The 24395-nt window shown below is 35.5% G+C and overlaps 1 protein-coding gene across 3 annotated transcripts in view; it reads left to right on the forward strand.

The window, feature by feature from the left end:
- The window catches only part of Neto1 (neuropilin and tolloid like 1), a 114969-nt gene that overhangs the window by 84376 nt on the left and 6198 nt on the right, over positions 1 to 24395 (forward strand). For 2 of the 3 annotated variants that reach the window (XM_004861962.3, XM_004861963.4), the window contains exon 8: positions 23309 to 23422. The exons of the other annotated variant lie outside the window; for it this stretch is intronic. In XM_004861962.3, the coding sequence (XP_004862019.2) occupies positions 23309 to 23422 (114 nt within the window). The remainder of the gene's footprint in view (positions 1 to 23308; positions 23423 to 24395) is intronic. 3 annotated transcript variants of the gene reach the window in all.

Genomic DNA, 24395 nt, shown 5'->3' on the forward strand with positions numbered 1-24395 from the left:
TTTTGTCTGTTCAAAATCTGTACATTGAGACTCTCACCTCCAAGGGGATGGTATGTAGTGGTGGGTAAGGCCTTTGTGAGGTGATATTTGGTGAGGTCAGGGCCCTCATAGAGAGATTAGTAACCTTACAAAAAATAGCTAGGGAGATCCCTTCCCTCTTCTGGCAGCTGAGGTTGGAAGAAGATTATTTCTCTAAAGACAGTGGCCCTCACTAGACACCATATTTTCCAGGGAGTTGATTTAGATCCCCAGCCTCCTGACCTAGGAAATAAAATTTCTGTTGATTATAAGCTACTAAGTTTATGATATTTTGGTATAGCAGCCTAGATGAACTAGAATAGAATTACTCAGTAGTGTAGTGATGTCTGTTAAATATTTTTATGTTAGGACAAAAGGGTATTTTTTCCAGGGGTCAGAGGCGAGTTTAAAAACCATCTATTTCAATCCCTCATATTTTAAGAACTCAAACAGAAAAAGAAAAGGTCCAGGGAAGTTAATTGAGTTTCCCTGCTCATTCTCAATCCCATATGCAATTTTTTAATAGGACTGAGGCAAGAATAGCAGTCTGGTTCCCAGTCTCATGAAGCCTCTTGTGTATAACTTGGGCACTTTGGGCACTTCTGTGACAGAGCACTCAATTTTCTACAGAGAAGTCTGATGAAAAAGATGAAAAATAGGGAACAGTTAAGGTTGGATGTCAGCAGTGTTTTAAGCACTTTACAAGCGAATTTTTTTTTTTTTTTTTTTTTTTTTTGGTACCGGGGATCAAACTCGGGTCCTTGCGCCTGCGCAGCAGGTGGTGAAACCACCGAGCTAAATCCCCGGCTACAAGCAGAATTTTGATTATTTGTTCCTATTTATTACATACTCTGGCTACACGTGATACTTACATGTTATAATCATGAGAATTTCCAAGGACTACAAGTATTCTAAGGAGAAAATTGTAATGTGGAACTTCTATTCTAAAACATACTAATCTGAGGACTGATGAATACCAACGTGAATATAATTTCAAGTCATCCTACTTTTACATCTGTATCTGAATAAACTACAGAAAAGGGGAAGAATGAATCTCTAAGGGAAAGTATAAATTTCTTACAAATGCCCTCAGACTTTTAGCTTGCGTGTACACAGTAGAAGAATTTTATAAAATGTGTGTTAGATGATGATAGTTGCAACAAAAAATTCATTAATACAAGTAATGGGAAGATCATAAGGTCATTGAAATAAAAAAGGGGTTACCTGCAGCCAAGGCTGAGAAATAATGCCTCTGAACCTCCATCTCCTGGGTGGAGTACTGCAGTTCCCTGCCGGGCTCTCTTTCCTTCCGTTTTTTGCTGTCTCATCAGAGATTGTTGCTGAACTCACTGCGCCACACTGGTCTTCACTGCTGCAAAACACTTTGTCTTCAGAAGAATCACACCCACACCATATCCTTCACCGGGCAAGACACAAATCTGTATTATTACCAAAGGGGCAATCTTTGACTTTGTTAGGTTGTATCATTTTAAACATTCTCAATGCATTTTTTGATGTATTTAGTCCACTCTTAGAAGACATCATGTACTGGTAATCCAAAATAGAAGAAAAAATATTTTACATATGAGTTATGGCTTATATGTTCTAAGGAAGGACTCTATGACATAATATTTAACACTTCAGAAATGTTCTGAGCTAATAGTACAATTAGTTTATAAGTACCTAATTCACTTTCATAGTTCAAAAAGCAACAAATCTGAGACAGATCTACATGAGAAACCTACTTATAGTTTAAAAAGAATCCAATTTGAGATAAATACGCCATACATTGGAAAATTCTTACAATCATCAAAAAATGCTGTTTCACTTTATTGATTTGATTCCTATAATATAGCTTTATAAATTTGCATAACTTTTTTTTTTGGTACCAGTGATCGAACACGGGACCTTGTGCTTTCAAGGCAGGCTGCGAAACCACTGAGCTAAATCCCTGGCCCTGCATAACTTTTTATAAATTAATTTACCTTAAAGAATTATGCAGTTTTTAAAACATGATTATATTTAGTGATATTTTAATTCTGAATGTACTTATTTGTGACCAACTATTATCAAACTATATATTTAAGATTAGTTGTCCAATATGGAAAAATAGGGACCATAATGAAAAGTGCTTGTACCAGTAGAATTACCTGTTTCCTTTTCTGAAACAATCTTGCTCTGTGTTTGAAACATCAATTCATGATGATGGGTGTATAACATGAGTAGGGTCTAGTTCTGATTTCTGAAGTTCTACATTTAGCTTCTCATCTGCTCTTATTTACAGCTTTTACACAATAAAATATCAATCACTTACTACTTGATTAATGAGTGACATATTTCTGTTGAAAACAGACATACAAATAAAAAGAAAATACTGAGGTTATAAGGAAATTGTTTATAGTTTGCAGAAATGAAATAATGTAGTTTCAAATTAACATGTGACACTAGTCTATCAAGTTTGAGCTACAGATTTACTTATAATAAAGCCATGTAGATACAATAACATTTGAGTTCCATTTAAATTTTTTCTTGTATGACAAAAAGACTGTTATCTCTTGATAGAAGCCTCCTGTAATCGCCTCCTCTTGCAATAGATAGAAGCTTCAGATATCACTTAGTTATTATTTTATAGTCTATAGCAAAAGTTGTTCTGTAAGTGTAAATCTGGCCCTCAATCAATTGACTGTAAATTAACTAAAAGGTATAAGATCTTAGGTGGGCCTGCCCTAATCAGGCAGTTCTCTAAACTCAGCTGAAACGTCAGTCAGTGATACTGCTATCCCTACAAGCAGCCACGTGTGACCTGCTTGGCTGTGAGAGAGGCAGCCTGTAGGAACTCAGAGCAACACTAACCTGAACAGTAAGCACCATGGTGAGGACCTCAGTCAAATGCCTCTGAGGAACTGAATTCTGACCATGACCTAAAAATCCAGAAAGAGGGATCTCAGCAAAAGGTTAAAGAGCACAGCTACACCTAACACTCAACTGTACCTGGTGCAGAAGATCAAGTGCTGTGGCCTCTGACCCACAGAAACCATATCAAAATAAGTGGGTGAGATTTTAAAAATCTAAATTTGTGGTACTTTGCTACACAGCAATACAAATCTACTGCAGATTTGGGAATTGAAAATGAGGTACTGCTATAACAATGAGACTAGGCAGTGATGTGTAGTTGAAGGAAATTGGAGTCATTTTGAGGAGGCTGAGGGGAAAGAGCCTAGATTGCCTTGGACAGACAGGGAATAGAAGCTTAGATTTGGGTGATGGCCTGTGAGGGCTCCATAAGTGCAGAACATGTTATTCGAAACTGGAAGACAGGTATCTTTGTTTGGGAACAGCAGAAAGTTCAGCAGAACAGTGCCTTGCAGGCATGTGTCAAGCAGAGCTCCTGCACCCAAGGCTGTGTGCCTAAGGAAATCACCCAGTTCAGTGTGGAAGGTGTCAGCTGGCTTCTTCATGTTGCTTAAAGTTACCTATGAGATGGGAAAAATAAATCAAAAGAAGAATAATTAAAGAAAAGGGCAATCAGAACAGGGTGATTTGGGAAACCCCTAGCCTCTTCTGGTGGAAGAGAAGTTACAAGTCAGAAATGATTACTGAACCCATGGCCTAAAGAAAAGACTGCATTTTTGATGTACAAGCATTGCTAAAACATCAGAAATATCACAAGATATAGTATTTAATAACAAAAAAAGACACCTTTAAATGGTTAAAGTTGTGCTTCCCAGGTTCTCTACATCAACCTTAGGGCCTCAAGAAGGATGAAGGGCCCTGACCTTCACCATCTTACCAGAACCCAGGCAGAAGAACCATGTTAAAGGGATTTGTAAAGGTGACTTTTTTTCTAAAGGAGCAAAACCCCACTAATCTCAAAGAAGGCCTACAAGCTTCTTGGGAAAATTATTTCAGGAGAAATACTTTCCAACTGGACTGAAAAGAACAAAGAGAGAACCTAATGAAAATAAAGTCAGAATACCCAAATTCTAATGACATTCAATAATCAGAATAAAATTACACACCTGCAAATATATTTTGCTTTGCATGAGAAAAGATTACTCAGCAGAACCAAAGCCACAAAGGATCTTTCCTAGACTCTGAAACATAATCAAGAAAAATCAACTTGTAACCTGGTATGTTTCAAAGGCATGATAGCCGCATTACTCCTGTTTCCTTTCCATTTTTCATTTTTGTATTCTTAAACCAGAATCTTAAATCTGCACTGCCACTAGAGGTTGGGAATGCTGTGCCAGGGAGCTTGTCTCTGTAGTTTCATAAGCCTACACAGGGAGAGAAACCAGACCCTGGCTGGAATGGAGTAATCCTCAAGGGCCATACACACCCATCTGCCCCATCTGCGCCAGATTATTTCACTGATGAGATTTGGAGCTTCATGCTGATGAGTTTTAAGAGAAATTTTGGACTTTGAGTGAATTTATATGAAATGTTCCCCTTCTGAATGTGTGTTGCAGCAGTGAGGGAAGGAAAGCACAGGCAGCCAGACTACAATAGGAACTTTGTTTGACCTTAATATCTCCCCTCTTGCTTGGAAAGAAAGAAAACAATAAAAAAAACCCTTATATATAATCCTATCTTCAAGTACAAAAAAAGTTGTGAAACTAACAGGGTCCCGCTTCATCATCATGTTATATTATATGACAAAGGGAAGTTAAGGTAGTTAAGGTCTCTAATAAGTTGACCCTAATCAAAAGGAAAGCTGCTCTGGTTGACCTGGTCCAATCAAATGGTCTGATTTAAAAGAAGTTCTGAAATTCAGGCTTAGGAGAAGTTAGAGAGATTCTACACTATAGAAAATATTCCTGCTGGTAATAGAGGAACAAACAGCCTTATTACATGGGGGACCATGTGGTAGGGACTGGCAGGTCATTCTTATGACTTGAGAATGTCCTTCAGTTGTCAGGCAGCCAGAAAGCAGAAGCCACAGTCCTATAATCCCAACAACCTGGATGACATTCAGGATGGCCTCCAGACTCCGATGAAAGCCCAACTGGAGTTGAATTCTTTGTGTGTGTGTGTGTGTGTGTGTGTGTGTGTGTGTGTGTGTGGTACCAGTGATCGAACTTAGGACCTTGCACTCAAGAGGCAGGAGCAGTGCCACTGAGCTAAATCCCCAGCTTGAATTCTTGACTTTAGCTTTGTGAGGTTATAAGGAAAGAACTCACTTAAGTCCTACCAAGACTTCTGGGATACATATAGGTGAGATAATAAATGACTGTTGCTTTAAGCTGGTAAATTTGTGCTAATTTGTGACTCAGTATATAAAACTAACACATGTTCCTACTGCAATGATGTGGGGTTGTTAATGATCTAAATATCAAATTTTACAATATAATTATTAACATATTACTGTTCCTAAGTGTGGTAGTTAGAGAGATGTGCCAAGAGGCAATTGTATTAAAAGAAGAAAATATAACCACTCCAGCATCAGTTTGACCCTAAAAGTTGAGTGACTATTACTAGTTTCTTAGCCTAATCATCTTAGCTACATCATCTCTTATTGTGATATTTCTGTTTTTCCACTCCTACTTTTTTTTCTTAAGCATATGTTAGGCACTCAGAAATTGATGCATGAAGTTACTTAAGACAGCCACTTCTTCTAAGATGCTACCTACCTAAGATGCTTCTAAGATGCTGCCTACCTAAAATGCTTCATTCATTCAAATTTAATTCCAGTATGTGACTTCAGAAAACATTCATTTGTATCTGGTAATCTCTTCTGGACCCCCACCACACACTTCCTTATTTGCTTTGGTAAATTAAACAGTAAAACTGTATTCTACAAAACTGAACTCTCTTCTTGTAGAGATTTTTCCTCCAGCATTTGCCTATCTTAGTTAGATCTTTTATGATTATGATTTCAGTGTTCAGTTTTATTATATTTTTCTTTCTAGAACACAAGTATAGCCTTTCATCTGCCTCTTGTTTACAAAATCAGTGTTTTGTCTTAGTTCAAACTCCTAATTTTGTAGTAACTAAGAAAACAATCATATTATTTCAATAGACTGAATTTGTTGGATCCTAAAGAAAAAAAATATAGACTGTAACTTAAATGTTAATGTGTAAATGTACCATGTTCAGTAACATTCTGTCAACGCACACCAACTATGCTGATAATAATCTTCTGAAGTTTATCTTTTCCAAGTACTTTCAGGCATAAAAATGCAGAATATTTTGCATACTTTCTTGATTATGAATAAATAAACACATTTTCAAAGTTAGAGTTCTTAAAGCAATCCAGGATTAGAGAAAGAAAAATCTCAATCTTCTTATTTAATATTTCACACCAGTAATTCTTGTTTGACAATAATGTTATACCACTAGAAAAGGTGATGTTAAATACAATACAAATTTGGAGTAATTACTAAAGCCAAAATGCATTGATTTCACTCAGTATTTCACCAAGTAAAGATCATATTACATACTAGAGATAGCAATGTTACAAACTTAATGTCAAGTGTAAATGGACATCTTGTTCTAGAGATCTCAGTAACTCCCTATTATGAAGATTAGGAACATTTTATTAATGTAGGAGGTATTTACTTATGTATGTCATACAGTAACATAAATACCAGATGGCATAGGTATAAATATTAACAGTATAAAAATTATGCTGGGAAATTGCATAATGTATTATGTCATACTTTGGCAGGTCTTCTGAAAGTAAATATTAAACCCATGATGCATAAAAGAAAACATCAGTATTTCAAATATGTAATTTTTAAGATATGTATTAATATACAAATCATTGGTCAAGATAAATAATAAAAATGAGCTGAAGAATAATAAACAATAGACATAAATGATAAAGATTTATAACCCAATAATTAAAAGATAGGTATCTTATAAGAAAATGAGACAAAGTGAATAATGTATAAATGAAGTGAAAATAGTTTATTGAACATTAAAAATACCTACAGTAGTAGGTATTACAGTAGTAAACAAAGAGATGTACATTCAAATAGTAATAACACTCCATTTTTGTCTATGAGATGATTAAAAAATAATGAAATACCCAACTTGGAGATGCCATGGTAAAAAGGAAAGCATGTGTACTGCTGGTAGAAAAGTGCAAGTTTCCAAAGGGGCAATTCAGTACACATATCAAAGTTCTAAATAGAGATAAGCAAAGAAAAGTCCTCACTTTCAATCTAAAATATTGGCCACTAAGATTATTTACCTGTGATAGGTTAAAAAGAAGTGAGGAAAGATGAAACATGCTTAAGTGGTATCATAAATTGTGTGTAGATGTCCTTCAAATCCTTATGCACTCATAGGTGGGGGTGGCAGGATCTAGAGTGTGTGATGCCGGGATTAAGGGTGTGTGATTACTAAATTAGCCTACTGATTGGTTTGGGATAGTTCTGGGTAGGATTCAGGGTGTTCCAACCTGGATGTGAGTGCTACCCACCTAAAAGTACATATGATATAAAGGGACAGAAAGAATCTAGTGTTTGTGGCTTGCTTCTTGCTGCCTTCTGCCTGCCATGAACTGTTTCTCTCCTTGTGATGTCCTTCTGCCATGCCACCCTGTCTTGCAGCCAGCCAACTATGCATTGAAACTTCTACAGTGAACCAAAACTCCTCCTTTAACTTTGGGTATTGCATATTTTGTCTCATCAACAAGGAAAAATAACTAAGACAAGTAGTTTGTTTAAATGGTTCTGGGAATATCCTTAAGGTGGTGGGCTCGATGAATGCAGGCAGAAAACTATGTTAAAATATAAGATGTCGGTTAGAGATATTATACAGTTGGTAGAGGCCCTAGGCTTGAGTGTCCACGCTGCAAAAGAGAGAGAGAGAGAGAAATGATAAAGGTAAGTAACAAAGAAAACACATATGCATTATGAATATACTTTTGTACATTTATGTGAAACACATATTTAATATATTTTATCTTATATACGTAATACACATGAGCAGAAGAAAATGAAATTAAGATATTACCAGTATTTTTGTCTTTTGTATTGTTTTGGTAAAAAATTAAAATCTAGAAATATGACTTTCTGAAAGAATGCATTAATTCTAAGAAAACAAAACTGTATATACTTTTCTACGTTAATAAAATTAAGACTTACAATTTCAGAACATAAATGATCAATACTGTTTTAATTGTACAAACAGTTGAAGATATTATATTATAACCCAAAGACTTACTCTTTCAGATTATATAATTACTATGAATTCATTACAATCAAAATTTCTTCACCATTTGTCATCCAAAACACATATAACGGATGTCTTAATTCATGACAAAATCTTGCATTTAAGCCTTCATTTTTGCAACGGCCGTAGAACACTAGATGCAATATCAAAAGTCCCACTTGGTATGACGTGAGTATGTCCTTGAATTCACTTTCACACATTAAAAGGTAGAATGAACTAGAGATGTGTCACACTTGGCACATATCACAGCTGTGTGGTACATGAGTTGTCAGAGTGTCGTGGGTGAAAATTGCAGCTGTCCCATATTGGTGATCTCATTTATTTCTATCTCTGCCCTCATGTGGCCCCCCATTGCAGTGTGGTATGACCATATCCATCTCTGCAGAAGTACAGAGGAACTTCAGTGTTCGGATTACTTGTGCGACCAGCTATTTTATATATTGGCTAGGTGTATTAGTTTTGTATTGCTGCTGTAAAAAGTAATTTTCATTTAGTTGTTTCAAACAACACAAGTGTATGACCTAGCTATGCGGTTAAATTTCATTGTCAGCTTGACTGGATTGAGACTCCTGTAGAGGTGCTTGGACTATGAGGTCACTAATCTTATCAGTGGCTTAACCCACACCCAGTACCAATACGCACAAAACCATAACCACAAAGAGGAGGTTTAATTTGGCTCACAGTTTTGGGAAAATCAAACTGCCTGGCTCCATGGCAGAAACACCTTGGAGGAAGGGCGTGGTGGAGCAAAGATGCTTAATTCAGGGTGGCTGGGAAGCATTAACATTCAACATTAATGTTAAACATTTTCAGAGACAGAAACACAAATCAGTTATCTGAACAAATTATTTCATTTAAGAAATATGCAATAGGGTGATAAAATGTTTAAGAGCATATGTTCAATATTGGCCTCTTAGTTATGTATAATGCCTACTTTGTAAATATATATTTATTGGTACATTTTAGGTATGCAATACATTTACATTTATCATTGGGTGTTTGTACCTGAACATGATGTATCTTAGCTCTTCTTTTTTCCCCCATTACCTATGCACACTTCACCCCCTCCACCCTTCCCTATTTACACAGACTTTGATTCCATTTTTTTTCTTTCTCATAATTTTTCCTTTCCCTTCTTCCCTTTCCCCTTCCCTGCCCACCACCCCCAAACTCTTGGAGCTTTTCCTATTTCAAATTATAAATTATTCATTTTAATCATATTCATCCTTATTTACACTTTCAGTTTCTCACACTAGAGAAACTATTCGATATTTACACCTCTGTGTCCTATTTATTTCACTTAAGAGTATGGCCTCAATATGCATCCATTTAGCTATAAATGTCTCTAGTTTCTCATTCTTTATGTCTGAGTAGTACTTCATTTTATTAAAAAACCACATCTTCTTTATCCAGTTTCTAGTCGATGGGCACTTGGGCGGTTTCCAAGCTTTAGCTATTACAAACTGTGCTGCTATAAACATAGTTGCACATATATCGCTGTGGTATGATTCTTTTTATTCTTTGGGGAAGACTCCCAGTAGGGGAATAGCTGGGTCAAATGGGACCTGCAGTCCTAGTTCTTTGAGGTATCTCCATACTGATTTCCACAGTGATTGCACCAGTCTACATTCCCACCAACAATGGAGAAGAGTTCCTTTCTCTCCACACCCCCGCCAGCATTTGTTATTGGTTGAATTCTTGAGAGCACCCATTCTTTCTTGGGTGAGGTGGAATCTCGGTGTTATTTTCATCTGCGTCTCTCAAATGACCAGTGATATTGAACATTTTTTCATATATTTATTTGAAGTTTTTACTTCTTTGTCTGAGAAATGTCTGTTCATTTCAGATGCCCATTTTTGAATTGGGTCTTTGAATTTGGGGGGTCTGATTTTTTTCAATTCTTTATATATTCTCAATAGTAGACCTTTGTCTGAGGTACAGCTGCTAAAAACTTCTTCCCACATTGTAGGTTGTCTCTTAGCTCTGTTGGTAGTTTCTCTTGCAGTGCAGAAGATTTTTAATAAGATGAGATCCAAGTTGTTGATTCTTTGTGCTAGCTCCTGTGCTACTGAAGATTTGTTCATAAAGTCTTTTCCTATGCCAATGTCATCAAGAGTTCTACCTAACTTATCTTCCACCAAGTTTAGTGTTTCTGTCTTAATATTTAGATCTTTAATCCACTTTGATCTTAGTTTAGTGCATGGTGATAGGTATGGGTCTAGTTTTACTCTTTGGCAGGTTGATATCCAGTTTTTCCAACACCATTTATTAAATAGCCTATCTTTCCTCCAGTGAGGGTGGTTGGCTCCTTTGTCAAAGATGAGGTGACTGAGTATGTCTGGAGTTGTTTCTGGATCTTCTAATCTATTCCACTGATCTTCGGTTCTGTTTCTTTGCCAGTACCATGCTGTTTTTATCACAGTAGCTTTGTAGTATAGTTTCAAGTTGGGGATTGTGATACCGCCAGCCATGTCTCTGTTGCCTAGAATTGCTTTTGCTATTCTAGGTTTCTTCTGCTTCCAAATGAATTTTTGGATTGTTTTCTCTATTTCTGTGAAGTATATTGTTGGAATTTCAGTCGGCATTGCATTAAATCTGTATAGCAGTTTTGGAAGTATGGCCATTTTCACTATATTGGTTCTTCCTACCCAGGAACAAGGGATATCTTTCCATTTTTTTATATCCTCTTCGATTTCCTTCTTCAGAATGCCATAGTTTTCAGTGTAGAGGTCTTTTGCTTCCTTTGTTAGGTTGATTGCTAGATATTTCATTTTTTTAGATGCTATTGTAAAAGGAATTATTTCCCAAATTTCTCTCTCAATGGGTCTACTATTTGAGTATAAGAAGGTTATTGTTTTTTGAGTGTTGACTTTGTATCCAGCTACTCTACTGAATCTATCAATTAGGTCTAGAAGACTTTTGATTGAGTTTTTTGGATCTTCTATGTAAAGTATCACATTATCAGCAAATAATGACAGTTTCACTTTTTCCTTTCCTATCTTTATTCCTTTTATTTCTTTCTCTTTTCTAATTACTATGGTTAATGTTTCCAGAACAATATTGAACAGGAGTGGTGATAGTGGGCATCCTTGTCTTCTTCCAGATTTTAGCATGAAAGTTTTCAGTTTTTGACCATTTAGTATGATGTTGGCTGTTGGTTTTTCAAAGATAGCCTCAATCAGGTTGAGATTAAGACCTTCTATGCCAATTTTCTGTAGCGTTTTTATCATGAATGGGTGTTGGATTTTGTCAAATACTTTTTCTGCATCTATTGAGATGATCATATGGATTTTGTCCTTGACTCTGTTAATATAGTGTATTACATTTATTGATTTAGGGATGTTGATCCATCCTTGCATCCCTGGGATAAATCCGACTTGGTCAGGGTGTATGATCTTCTTGATGACCCTCTGTATTCTGTTTGCCAGTATCTTGTTGAGGATTTTTGCATCTATGTTCATTAGGGAGATTGGTCTGTAGTTCTTTTTTTGGGTTGGGTCTTTCCTTGGTTTTGGGATCAAAGTAACACTTGCTTCCAGGAATGAATCTGGACACCTTGCTTCCCTTTCAATTTCCTTGATGAGTTTAAAGAGTAATGGTGATAGTTCTTCTTTAAACGTCTTGTAAAATTCAGCAGTGAAGCCATCAGGACCTGGGCTTTTCTTTGTTGGTAAGTGTTTTATTACATTTTCTATTTTACTCATTGTTATTGGAGTGTTTAGAATTTCTATATCTTCTTCGTTTAATTTTGGCAATTCATATGTATCTAGGAATCTGCCCATTTCTTCTGTGTTTTCCATTTTATTAGAATACAGGTTCTCAAAGTAGGTATTGAAGATCCTCTGTATTTCTGGTGGATCTGTGGTGACTTCACCTTTTTTGTTCTTAATTGCATGGATTTGAGGCTTTTCTTTCCTTTTTTTGATAAGGTTGGCTAAAGGTTTATCAATTTTATTTATTCTTTATAAATACCAACTCTGATTCATTGATTTTTTTTGTATTGTTCTCTTAGTCTCCATTGCATTGATTTCTGCTCAGATCTTTATAATTTCCTACCTTGTACAAGCTTTGGGTTTGTTATGCTCTTCCTTTTCTAGGAGCTTGAGGTTCTGCACTAGGTTATTTAACTGAGTTCTCTCTGTTTTCCTAATATGGGCATTCACTGCTATGAATTTCCCACGTAGAACTGCTTTCATTATGTCCCACAGATTCCTGTATGTTGTACTGGCATTATCATTTACTTGTAGAAACTGTCTAATTTCTTCATTAATTTCCTCTGTCACCCATTGGTTCTTCAGGAGGGTGTTGTTCAATTTCCATGTATTTGTGGATGTTTTGCGTTTTCTTATGTTATTGATCTCCAATTTTATTGCACTATGATCTGATAATATATGGGGGGTAACTTCAATTATAATGCCTACTTTTTATTGCTCAATTCTCTTTCTAAAAAAAAGGAGAAGCATTTTGGACAGATGAAAATTTTAAATATTTGTGTCTGGAACTGAACAGAGGGTGAAAGGAAGACAGCTAACATTGTATCTGTTAGCAGGATAGCAAATACTGAAATTCTGATTGTTAACATTTTATTTTCAAATGCAATGAAGCTATTGAGCAAAGGAAAATGATATAAAATTGTGTTAACTGTAAGGAACCACCCTTCCTCTGTCTCTTCCTTCCTTCTTTCCTTCATTCTTTCATTCCTTCCTTCCTAACTGCCTTCCTTCCTTTTTTCCTCCTTTTCTCCCCTCTTCTCTCCCTTCTTCCTTCCTTCCTTCCTTTTCCTTTTTCCAACCTTTTGTTTTAGTCTAATTGACCATAAAACAAACAACTATCAAATATTTTAATATATTCTTGATGGATTTTTATTAGTGACTTGGTCATTCAATTCAAATTATTGAAAACGTTTTATGTATATGTATAACAGTTTAATGAAATGCTTAAAATTTAACATCAGTCCTATCAAGCAATTTTTAGGTAAAACAAGTTATTTAAATAAATCTGGATTCTGTGTATATTCATTGAATAACTTAAGGAATGTTGTAGAACTTTCATAGAACATTTTAGAACAACATTGCCTTTATATTAAAAGTGTGAGTCTACAAAGGATCTCATGGACACAATTACAGGCAGCAGAGTTCTTGTACCTTTTGGTAGGATCCTTGAAGAAAACACATATTGACCTCTCTTACTCTGGTTTTACAGCCACTGCAGTTTACATTTGTCTCTGAAAATACACAGTGTATGTTTGCTATAATGAGACAGATTATTATCTTGCATTGCTACCACTTAAATTAGCACAAACACAAATTTGAGGTTTGTTAATGCTCAGCTCTAATCTTTACTTGCTATTTTCTTTTTTGGAATTTGACAAGTTCAATAGTAAGCCAAATATTATTGAACTTATATTATTGTTCCTTTTACAGGAACAATGTGTCTAAACATTGACTATTTCAGACATGCATAAATCAGTCTTTAAAACAAACCCAGACCACATGTCCAAGGTTTAATAATAATCAGTGTGTGGACAAGAAGCAATTCAACATCCTTCTTATTGCAATTGTAAGTTTAATTGCACATAATGAATAAATCATTGTGTAGCTGACTCATGGCAGACATAACAATAGCATAAAATTTACAATATTTTTTAGAATTAAAAATAGTTATCTCATGATGTGGTTCAAACTATCTGAGGGGAAAGAAATTGTATCTGTCTATGAAACATAATTTTCACATGGAGATGTGTTTCCCTTTCTTAAATATAGCATCTCCTAGAACAACGAGAATATGCAATTTTAGCACAAGATTGAAAAAGAATCCAATAATTGTGTTTGAGATTAAACTAAAGTTTTTGAACAATATTTTTATATTAAAAAAGAGATTAAGATATATCTCTTGATAAAGCTGGATATTTTTGACCAATAACTTAAGTCACATTCACATCAGAACAGAGAGTTTTGGAAACAAGTATTGATTTTACAAAACAAATATGCAAATGATAAAGGACATAAATAGAAGACCCACGAATCTATTTCTGGCCTAAAATTTGATCAGTAACTTTTAAATGCGATATCATTTCTCCTAATTATATAGCCTAATGACCATCTTCAGTTTCAAATCTGGTGGCAGGGAAAAGTTCTCATTTATTTTTGACAAACCCCAAACAAGTTGAAAAACCCAAAACACTTGTTTTGGGGCAATGTTGAGACTATAGATATAGATATAGATATAGATATAGATATAGATGATATAGATATAGATGATGGTTTATATCTAGATATCCCCCCAAAGCCTCATACACCCATAAATAGGCCTTTGGAGAGGTGACTGGATCATGGGCCCATGATAATCATCAGTGGATTAGTCCACTGATGAGTTTATGACTGACTTCCTGTTGGGAGGTGAGATCTGGTCAGAAGAGGTGGGTCCCAGGGAGAATGGCCTGGAAGTGTTTGTCTCTTCCTCATACCACCCTTTACACTCTCTCTCTTCTTCCTGTACGTCATAGCGCCCTGCCTTGGAGCCAGCCAGCTGTGGACTGAAACTTGTACAACTGTGAACCAAAGAAAGCTTTCCTCCTTTAATTTGTTGGTATTGGATATTATGCTCCAATGCAATGAAAGTAACTAAGAATATATATTCATCTTTCTTTAATTAGAACACTACAATTAAAAATGACAATCAGCAGTGAGCTATACATTTTTTAATCCAGTTTTGTCATTTTAAAACCCCATGATCTAATTATTTATAATTGGTATCTCTGATATTTCAGTTATTTTCCTCCATCAACTTTATTAAGAAAAGTTTGAAATTCCTTAGAAATTAATACTATTATTAAGATATGACTTTAGTGAGTTGATAGCATTTCATATCCATTGTACTTTTTGAAGAAATTTTGCCATTTAAAGATATAAGGTCTGGGGCTGGGGATTTAGCTCAGTGGTTCCTCTGCCTACCTCAAAAGCACAAGGTCCTGAGTTCAATTTCTGGTACCAAAACCAAAATTTGATAAAAATATAAGGTCTGACAATAAGCATTTATTAAACATGTACAGTGGTCCATGTTGCTCCTGTATATTCTCATATGAGGAGGCAGACACTGGAGATAAGATAAATATAGGAGACAAGGTCAAGTCCTAGGAGCTACTGTGGGAAGAGCCACTGTGGAGTCACATAGTGGGGAAGGAGGAGGAGGGTGCACAGTGAGTGGACTGTGACCCCTGAGTGCAACAGGATCCAGTGCAGGTTGTGGGTAAGCACGGGCTCTCAGAGTGGAAATCACCATACACCAAGGGATATGGTTTAATCTAACTTTATGAGAAAGTATTGGAGTATTTGGGGGGAGTATTATTCATAGAGTGAAAGCTGTCTGATTTACTTTTCCAATGGCAAAATTTCCTGTAGCAGCCATTCCAATGGGATAAATGTAGACCCTGATTGTAACTCAGTGGTAGCAATGAGTACAATAACAAGGACTTGGAGTTAAGCAATGCCAGGGGCACTGTCCAATTTGCATGAGGGTGTAGAAAAAATAAAGGACTTGAACAATCTGTGCTGTTAACCTGAATGGCTATGGGATTGCCATGCCCTTAATTAATGCCAGGAAGGTGTGCCTGGGGGAGAATGAAGGTGGGAGTTCAGGTATGAGGATGACAGTAGCTTTCTGTGAGTCCTTTTAGCCATACTTCATTGGGATGGTGATTAGAATTCCAAGTGGGGATGTTAAGTAGAAATCTGAGGGTTCAGGGCAAGTCTTGTTCTCTGATGTAAGCCCTGAGTGAAGGAAGAGTTGGGGCTCTGAGTCCACCCAAGTCACTCATAGAGAAGATTTGGAGAGAGAATATAAAGAGCGCACAGAACCCCAGGAAATAACCACAGACTTCAGTAGACCTTAGCATAGTGGCCAAAGGGAAGAAAAATCATCTCACCCACCTAAATTAAACAAAGCACTTTAATTTTTTAAAAATTTTATTGGTACATTTTAGGTATACAATTCGTTTACATTTATCATTGGGTGTTTGTACCTGTACATGGTGTATCTTGGTTCTTATTTTTTCCCCCATTACCTGTGCACCCTTCACCTCCTCCACCCTTCCCTATTTACATAGATTTCATTTCCATTTTTTTTCTTTTCTCGTAGATTTCCTTTCCCTCTTTTCCTTTCCCCTTCCCCTCCTTTCACTCCTTCATCTTTGGACCTTTTTTCCTATTTCAAATTATCAATTATTCATTTTAATCATTTTAACTCTTGTTTACATTATCAGTTTCTCACACTAGAGAAACTATTCGGTATTTACACGTGTGTGCATGTGTGTCCTATTTATTTCACTTAAGAGTATGGCCTCGATATGCATCCATTTAGCTATAAATGACTCGAGTTTTTCTTTCTTTATGGCTGAGTAGTACTCCATTTTACAAAAAAACACATCTTCTTTATCCAGTTTCCTGTTGATGGGCACTTGGGCTGCTTCCAAGCTTTAGCTATTACAAACTGAAAGCACTTTAATTTTGAGTGTGCTAGATTTTTGCTATGGAGTATGAATTACTTAACTGTGTAGAGTAGATGTGTGCCACAATTCCACGTCTATAACAATGTGGAGCTTTGCCTTCATCTCTCAACCAAAGAGAGCAATAGGATAGGCTGCTTCATCCTCTATTCCTTGGCTCCATATCATCTTGAATATCAGTGTTTTAATAAATCATTGTCTTCAAAGCTGATAAGAATTGATTCTAAGAAATAAACCAAGAAGATGAACATGTACTCCAAGCTATTCCCTAATCCGCCAGCTTCTCCGCACACATCAGTGAGCATTTCCATTGAAATTAAAGGTTGAGGAAATGATGAATGATATTTTTAAAGGCAGAAGACCCAAAGGAGTGCATGTGGCTGTGTGTATGAGTGTGTATGCATGTGTGTCTGAGCAGGTATTTGTGTGTGAAGGAATGTGTGTGGCTGTTGCCCACACAGGGAGGACGAGAGCTATGTGAACTTTAGATGAAGTTCAGATGACAGAAGTTAAAAAAGCCTGGCATGGTGGCACATGCCTGTAGTCCCAGCCTTTGGGAGGCTGAGGCAGGAGTGTCTGACTTCAATTCAATCCTGGCAATTTAGTGAGACTCTGCCCTATCCGCCCCCCCCGCCCCACCGTAAAAGTTCAAAGAAAAGAATTTGAGGAAAGCAAGAAACAAGGAGACTGCGCGGAGAGAACAAAAGTACGAATGGATAGGGCAGGGGTCATGTGATCCTCAGCCCTAAGCACAAATTCAGATAATGACTGATGTTTTAGGAGAACATTAGCAAACAGCCCTTACATTTCCATGTTTTTTTGCTGCATTTTGGTTATGTCTTTGACGTTGAATTAGTATATCGATATTGTTTTTATTAATGGTAACAAACAAATATTTGAAATATCACTTTTTCAAAGAAAAATTTTCTAGTTCTACTTCAGTTTTGTTTAAGTATTTATTGAAGATTATTTAGTGGATTTTGGATTTGTTTTATAAAAAGAAAGAATCCCAGAAAAAAAAGCAAGAATAAGCTTTAATAACTTCAGCATTAAAGTAGCAATTACAAATTTAAAGCCTCTCAATTATAGAATAGATGCAGTATTTATCTACATGAGACAAACACTGAAAAATGGTGGCACTATCCATTATGAGATCTTTGAAACTTCCTTAAAATTTTGTGTTATGACTAGTAGTCTTTTTGTGCCCTAACTTAACCAAATTCATATATGCTCAAAATTCTTATTCATCTCTCCTGCTGTATTATTCATTTCTTGAAGGAAGCAGTAATATATTTGGGATATACAGATAAAAGTGGTTTGTCCCAGGTACATTCCTGGCTTAACCATCCTGAGGGACAGAGACACTGTCACTGATCTTTGATGCCATCCCGCCACCTTGTGACTCTACTGGGAACATATACTATTTTAAAGCCAATACAAGAGCAATGAAACAATATTCATCAAATACATTAAGTTTATTAACTATTTTAAAATATAGGAAAGTATAGGTGCTATTCAAAACCTACAGCATTACTTGTCCAAAAGTATGAAAGGGGAAGTTCCCTTTTTTGATTGGGATTCAGTATTCATTTCATGAAAAGTTAGGAATTTTTCAACAATTACAAAACTGTGTGTGTATATACACATACATGTCTGTTCATATTACCATACATATATGTGTCCATATTGAAAATTTTTCAAAAAGAACTACACAGTAACTTCAGCGAATCTGGATATAACCATTGCTGAACTTCCCATAAAATTTTCCCACAGTGTATTTATGCATGAGTTTTTAAAATAAAAAAGGATAGTCTCATTGTTATCCAGATTTATATCTTAATAATCTCACACACTGTTCTATATTTTCTTAAGAATTAGAAATTTCATCACTACAGTGGTATTTTAATACTAGGGCAAAATTTCCTAAAGTTTTTAAAAACAATTATTTCATCTATTAAGTGGTAAACAAATAAAATAAGAATTACATGACTTAAAGTTAAATGAGCTTCCTTCCTACAGGACTTCTCAGAACCCTTTGTGTGTAGGGGAGGTTGAGAAAGTGATGAACCACACATGTCTCAATGACTCACACAATCTCTGTCTTTCACTCCTGAGCAAGCTGGACTTCGCATTTCCAAAGCATTTGCTATGAAATATTAAGATACACACTCACTGAAGACATTTTAAACTGTAGTATTCAATCAAAGTGCCTGTAGATAATCTCAAAATCTGGATGTGTGTATTAAATTTCTGAATATTTTGAAAAATCTTGTTACTACAATTTTAAGACAATCTTGTCACTTTTGTGCAAGTTTTAGTTCGATGGGATGGATCAATACTTTGTAAACAGAGTCCCTTCATATTACAATCAAATGGCCATGATGCATTCTTTTCTAAATCTTGCTCATCTTATGTCTCCAAAAATAACTCTCTTTACAACTTGATGTTAGAAAATATGTACTGTTTTGATGGTCTTGTTAAACTTTTAAAAGTTGAATATCTTGTCCAATTAAACCTTGCTTTTTTAAGTAGGACAAACATATCCTAAATTTTGTTTTAGCCATGGTATTTAATATGCCTAAATTCTATTTTTTGTTTCCTTTTTATAATTGAACCATAATATTTTTCAGTGAGCAGGGTTATATAGAGGTATATATTCTCCAAGATACAAAAATAATCAGGAAAACTTAGTTTTAAGAAAGCTCTGAACATATCTTTCAAATATAGATTCACACATAGTGCTAGTATGAAATCTATGAATGACACTCCTCACTTTACAAATTATGAAATGTAATATCAATTAAATCGCCTTTTTTGGTACTAGAGATTGAACCTAGAACAGGATCTTGAAAAGTTGCCCAGGCTGGCCTCCAAATTGTAATCCTCCTGCCTCAGCCTCCTAGCTAGTTGGGTTTACAGGCATGTACCACCACATCCAGCTATCATTTATCTTTTATATCATATATCTCCTCAATATTGCAAGGTTTTATCTTATTTTAGTAACTATCAGTGCAATTGTTTAAAAAAAAGCTAATATTTACTTACAGTATACCATGTAACCGACAGTGTCTCCTTCGTGTACTTAAAAGTTTGGCACATTTTCTTCTCATGCGACTATGCAGTGGTTGATATTATTGCTGTTAGATGTTGGATTGCTGTTAGATGTGAAATGGAAAATGTTTGAATGTGTTTGCCTAAAGTCACATAACTTAGTAGTGCTGCACATATGCTTTAAAATCAGACATTTGGCTCACAACCTTTGCATAACTGTCCTTAACACCAGATGGCAGTCATTTTAGAATGCCTGTACCATGCAGCAGACACTACATCTGCCCTCACACACTCGCTAGGGAAGCACCAGGTTCATCTCACTGACAGATGTAACAGCCAAATAGCTGATGCACTAGCAGGCTCAAGCCCACCGTGTTTGACAGGTATGGCTCTGGGAGTTTGAGACCAGGTAGCCAGGGTCCAGTGTGCCTCATCAAGTGCTCTCCTCTGTCTAATAAAACTGCATGTGCTCAAGCAATAAGAAATCTTTCCTCCAGGATCATAGTTCTTTCCAGCCCTGGTTGCAGCCTGCCCTCCCTCTGTCCTGCTGTCAGGCCACTCAGTCCCAGACTTCCATGTCTGAAGAAGCACTCTCTATGATTTATGTAAAGTACAGTCAATTCCATAGCTGAAAAATCCCGCTTCTCACAAATGTGCATGCACTGATTCATGAAAGAGGAGACGACAGTGGCAGCAGAATCACTTTGTAGTATTTTAATGTACACTTTCTGTATTATGCAAATCAAAACTAATGATGCCTTACACATACGACAATCTTTTGGCGACAAGACTGCTGCACTACATCTTAACAAATCAATTTCTAGATCACAGTCACACTCCGGGAATGGTCGGTAAACTCTACGTGTGACGTGAGGCCTCACCATTGCTGTTGGTGCACAGTGTCCCAGGGTCCCTGGGAAAGCATTGTGAACACTGTCTTGATGTGGTCAGTATGAAATGACATTTTACTTCTTAAGCAAAAGAAAATAGAGATCTGTAACAGGCCATTGCCTCTCTGTATTTTTGAGAGAATTATTCAGCAAACCATATCAAGGAAATTCAGAATCTGATATAGTTTTGGTATCTATAAGATAAATTTTATTTTTCTTTAGTATGTATAAGACATTGTAGATCTGTTTTTTAAACAGAGCAGGGTTTGATTACTTGTGTGTTTTTGTCTTTTCCATAGCAATTCTATAAATACTAAGAAAAGTAAGTGAGAAAAGATATGGAGTATTATCTGGAGAATAAAATAAAAGCGAAAACGATTCCTAATTAGATGGCGTATATGCATAATTACTTATTGTCAAGAAGCTTGTCAAGAATGTGATTTATTGTCATTCCTGGATTATCTATTGCATTGCCAGTAAAACCACTAATATTGAATAACTGATACCAATGCATTGATTGACAGTTTCAAAATTAATAAACAGCTAAAACAAAGCCACATTTGAATTATTTAAAATCCAAATCTCAGTGTTCTCACCGATATACTATAGTACTTCACTCAAACACAGCATAAAATGACTCTTTAATTTATGTAATTATATATATATAAAATCTAAACAAATCCATTCTACTGAGTAATTACAATTTTTCCAACTTATTATGGAAGGTAGATAAACACTTATGTTCTTTTAAAGAAATTCTTTGCTTGGTGATTAACTATACATTCAAAATCACTGCAATTTGTTAAGTGATGCTTTTTACAAAAGCATTTTGTAGCTATTCCAATCTATTTACAGAAAACTTCTTTATATTCTGTGGACAAGTTTTTGACAACATTCATTATCTCCTTAGCAGACCATGTCATTTCCATAGAAACCACTGAGGCTGGGTACAGAAATGCAAATTCAATTCTATGGTAAGAAACAGGCTTTTGCAATAAAACCCCAGATCCTTAAATTTTACATTATAATGGGTTTATATTCTGTTTAGCAAATCACTAACCCAATAAAGTATAAAAATGATACTTTCCAAAATTACCACTATGTACACTTTACTCTCATTTCTTTCTAACCATTACATGTTTTTACTCTTTAACAAGGACCTGAAAGTCAAAATGAACAGAAGGAAGAAGAAGTAACTTTTTATTGGGATGGGGCTAAAAGTCAGAAGGAGCCATTTAGTTTGAGTTCCTTCTCTCTTTGCCTTACTTTTGATTTTCAGGATTTTAATATTTTCCTCATAAGAATTTCTCTGGGAGTATTAAAATACTACTAAGTTTGCTTTGTGCAAAGTATTTTCCTGAGCATTTTGAGTAGTATAGAAATATAGTAAAGAAACTACCATTCTAAAACACAAACAATACATAGTTTTGTAAATAATTCATTACCGCAGTGCTTAGACAGCATTGATCATTATAAAATCTTGAATGATTAATTACCATAAATTGTGTAGTTTGCATTAATATACATTTTTCTAAGATGTTTATTTATGAAAGGATTGGAGAAATATTATTGAACAAAATAAACCCTAAAATTATATTTAATGAGCTATTTGCAATGTTCAGAAAGACAAAAACAAAAGTGAGCTTTAAGGCATTCTCTGTAAACTATAATCCACAATGTAATGTACTATAGAAACTTTTAAATATGCTATTATTCTAATAATGAAAGAAATGTAGTCTTCCTAATGTTAAAATCCTATCTAATATTTCGCTATGCTGTATTTGTCCCTCACATATCCTGGTAGTTAAATGGCCAGATTTTGTATCTTCTTGGGATTCCAGCTTTGCCTTCCTTTGCATAAATGTGTACTGTAATCTGAAGATCATGGTCACTGTTCATTGTTACTAGAATGTGTAAAATACTGTGTAGTAGAGTAAATGTATACAGTGTATGACCCTGATACATTTTTTCCTATGTTTTTTAGAATTAACTTTACTTTAGTTCTGAATTGTCATGACCTCTTTTGTTTTTGATATGCCTAAATGATGTTACAAGGTTTGGTTTAGTGTTTCTTTTTTTTTTATTAATTATTGGTACACTTAAGGTATACGTTATGATCACATCCATCATTGGGAATTTGCACCTGTACATGATATATCTGAGTTCTTGTTTTTTCCCATTCCCCTTCCCTCCCTTCTACACTTCCACCCCTCCTTTATTTTCTTCATTAGTATTGCATTTGCCATATATTTTTCAAAATTATTTTAATATTTCAAATGAGTGTTTGGCACAGAAAAACTAAACTTATGCAAGCAGAATTCAAGTGTGAAGCATAACTTATGCTCTAGTAGCCACATAAGTTTTGCTAAGTGAATTCATCATCTTAAAAACCAAAAAGAAAAGCACCTCTGGGAATAAACAGAAGAAGACAAAGATTCCTTGCCATTCTTGTAAGCTGAGTACCAGCCCCCAAATGCCTGCTTTGTCTGTAGTACAGGAAATAATAACCAGTGCAGCAGCACTGCTCAGAACCACCAGGCGGATTGCTTAACTCAATCCTATGGCAACTTGTCACTCTAATCTTCTCATTTCTAGCTTTGGAATGTGAGTGATTTAATACTGGGCATAAGATACAATTCTGTTGTCTTGTTTTCTTTGCTTTTAGCTCCTTGTGAAGGCAATACATTCTTCTGCCATAGTAACATGTGTATTAATAATACATTGGTCTGCAATGGACTCCAGAACTGTGTATATCCTTGGGATGAAAATCATTGTAAAGGTAATGATTAGTTTTTGAAATTTGCAAAATCTCCTTCCTGTACAATGAGAAAAAAGCTTATATTCATTGGTCATAAAAATAAGTATATAGGGGCTTTGTGAGCTGCACATGTCTTATAATCAATTTGTAGGCATTTTGTTTTGCCTTTACTTAGGCTGTATCCACACATTTCCTCACTCATTAATTCGTAGTGGACTATCTTCACCACTAGAATGCTGATTAAAAATATCTTATAACCTGTAAAGCCACAGAGAGTAAATTGGATTCTTCCATAGAATACATTACTTCACTCTCATACCTGGTAACCCTCAACCCATAGTCACACCTCTCATTCATTCCAGTTTTTTTTTATTTGTTGCACTCTAGAGATAGAATATCTTCAAGAAGCATTTGTGCTTTCAAGTTCTTTCAGCCTCTTAACTCCACTCCAAATGTGCTACCAAAATATTTTTCTACTTTTCCAATTAAAAATATTTCCCAGTGCTCCCAGTACCTTCTCTAGCCTCTCTGTAAAGGGTTATGTAGACAGGGTTCCTTGGCTGGTTTGTGTTGTATGTTAAGTTGGAACTATCATGTATTCTTTTGCTCAGGTTCACTCTTAAGCAATTTGCAAAAAAACATAAGCAGACTGGTAACTCTCAGATGGCTAGAATCTGGTATTACTTATTGAAAAGGCTTCTGTTCATAGGCACAGGAAAGCATCACACAGCAGCCATTGTTTTGCAGAGTCAATAAGATGAGTTGAATAGCAGTAACTATTTTGATAATGAGGTATTGGTCATCACTAATTCTGTGTCCCAGGAACCACTTGTCAGTAGATAGAAAGTTAAATACTATCTGAATTATTATTGTAGGCTGAATTATCCTCACACCGCACTATTAATGAGTCATAGTCACTACCAGCTTTGTTTGCCCAGCGGGATTTGTTGCCATACCTGTAAAGAGTATTTTGCCTGAGGCAACAATCTAGAAA

Source organism: Heterocephalus glaber, unplaced genomic scaffold (assembly GCF_053883595.1).
Source record: "Heterocephalus glaber isolate CG9 unplaced genomic scaffold, H.glaber_assembly_v1.0 deba00000331, whole genome shotgun sequence".
NCBI classification, from domain to species: Eukaryota; Metazoa; Chordata; class Mammalia; order Rodentia; family Bathyergidae; genus Heterocephalus; species Heterocephalus glaber.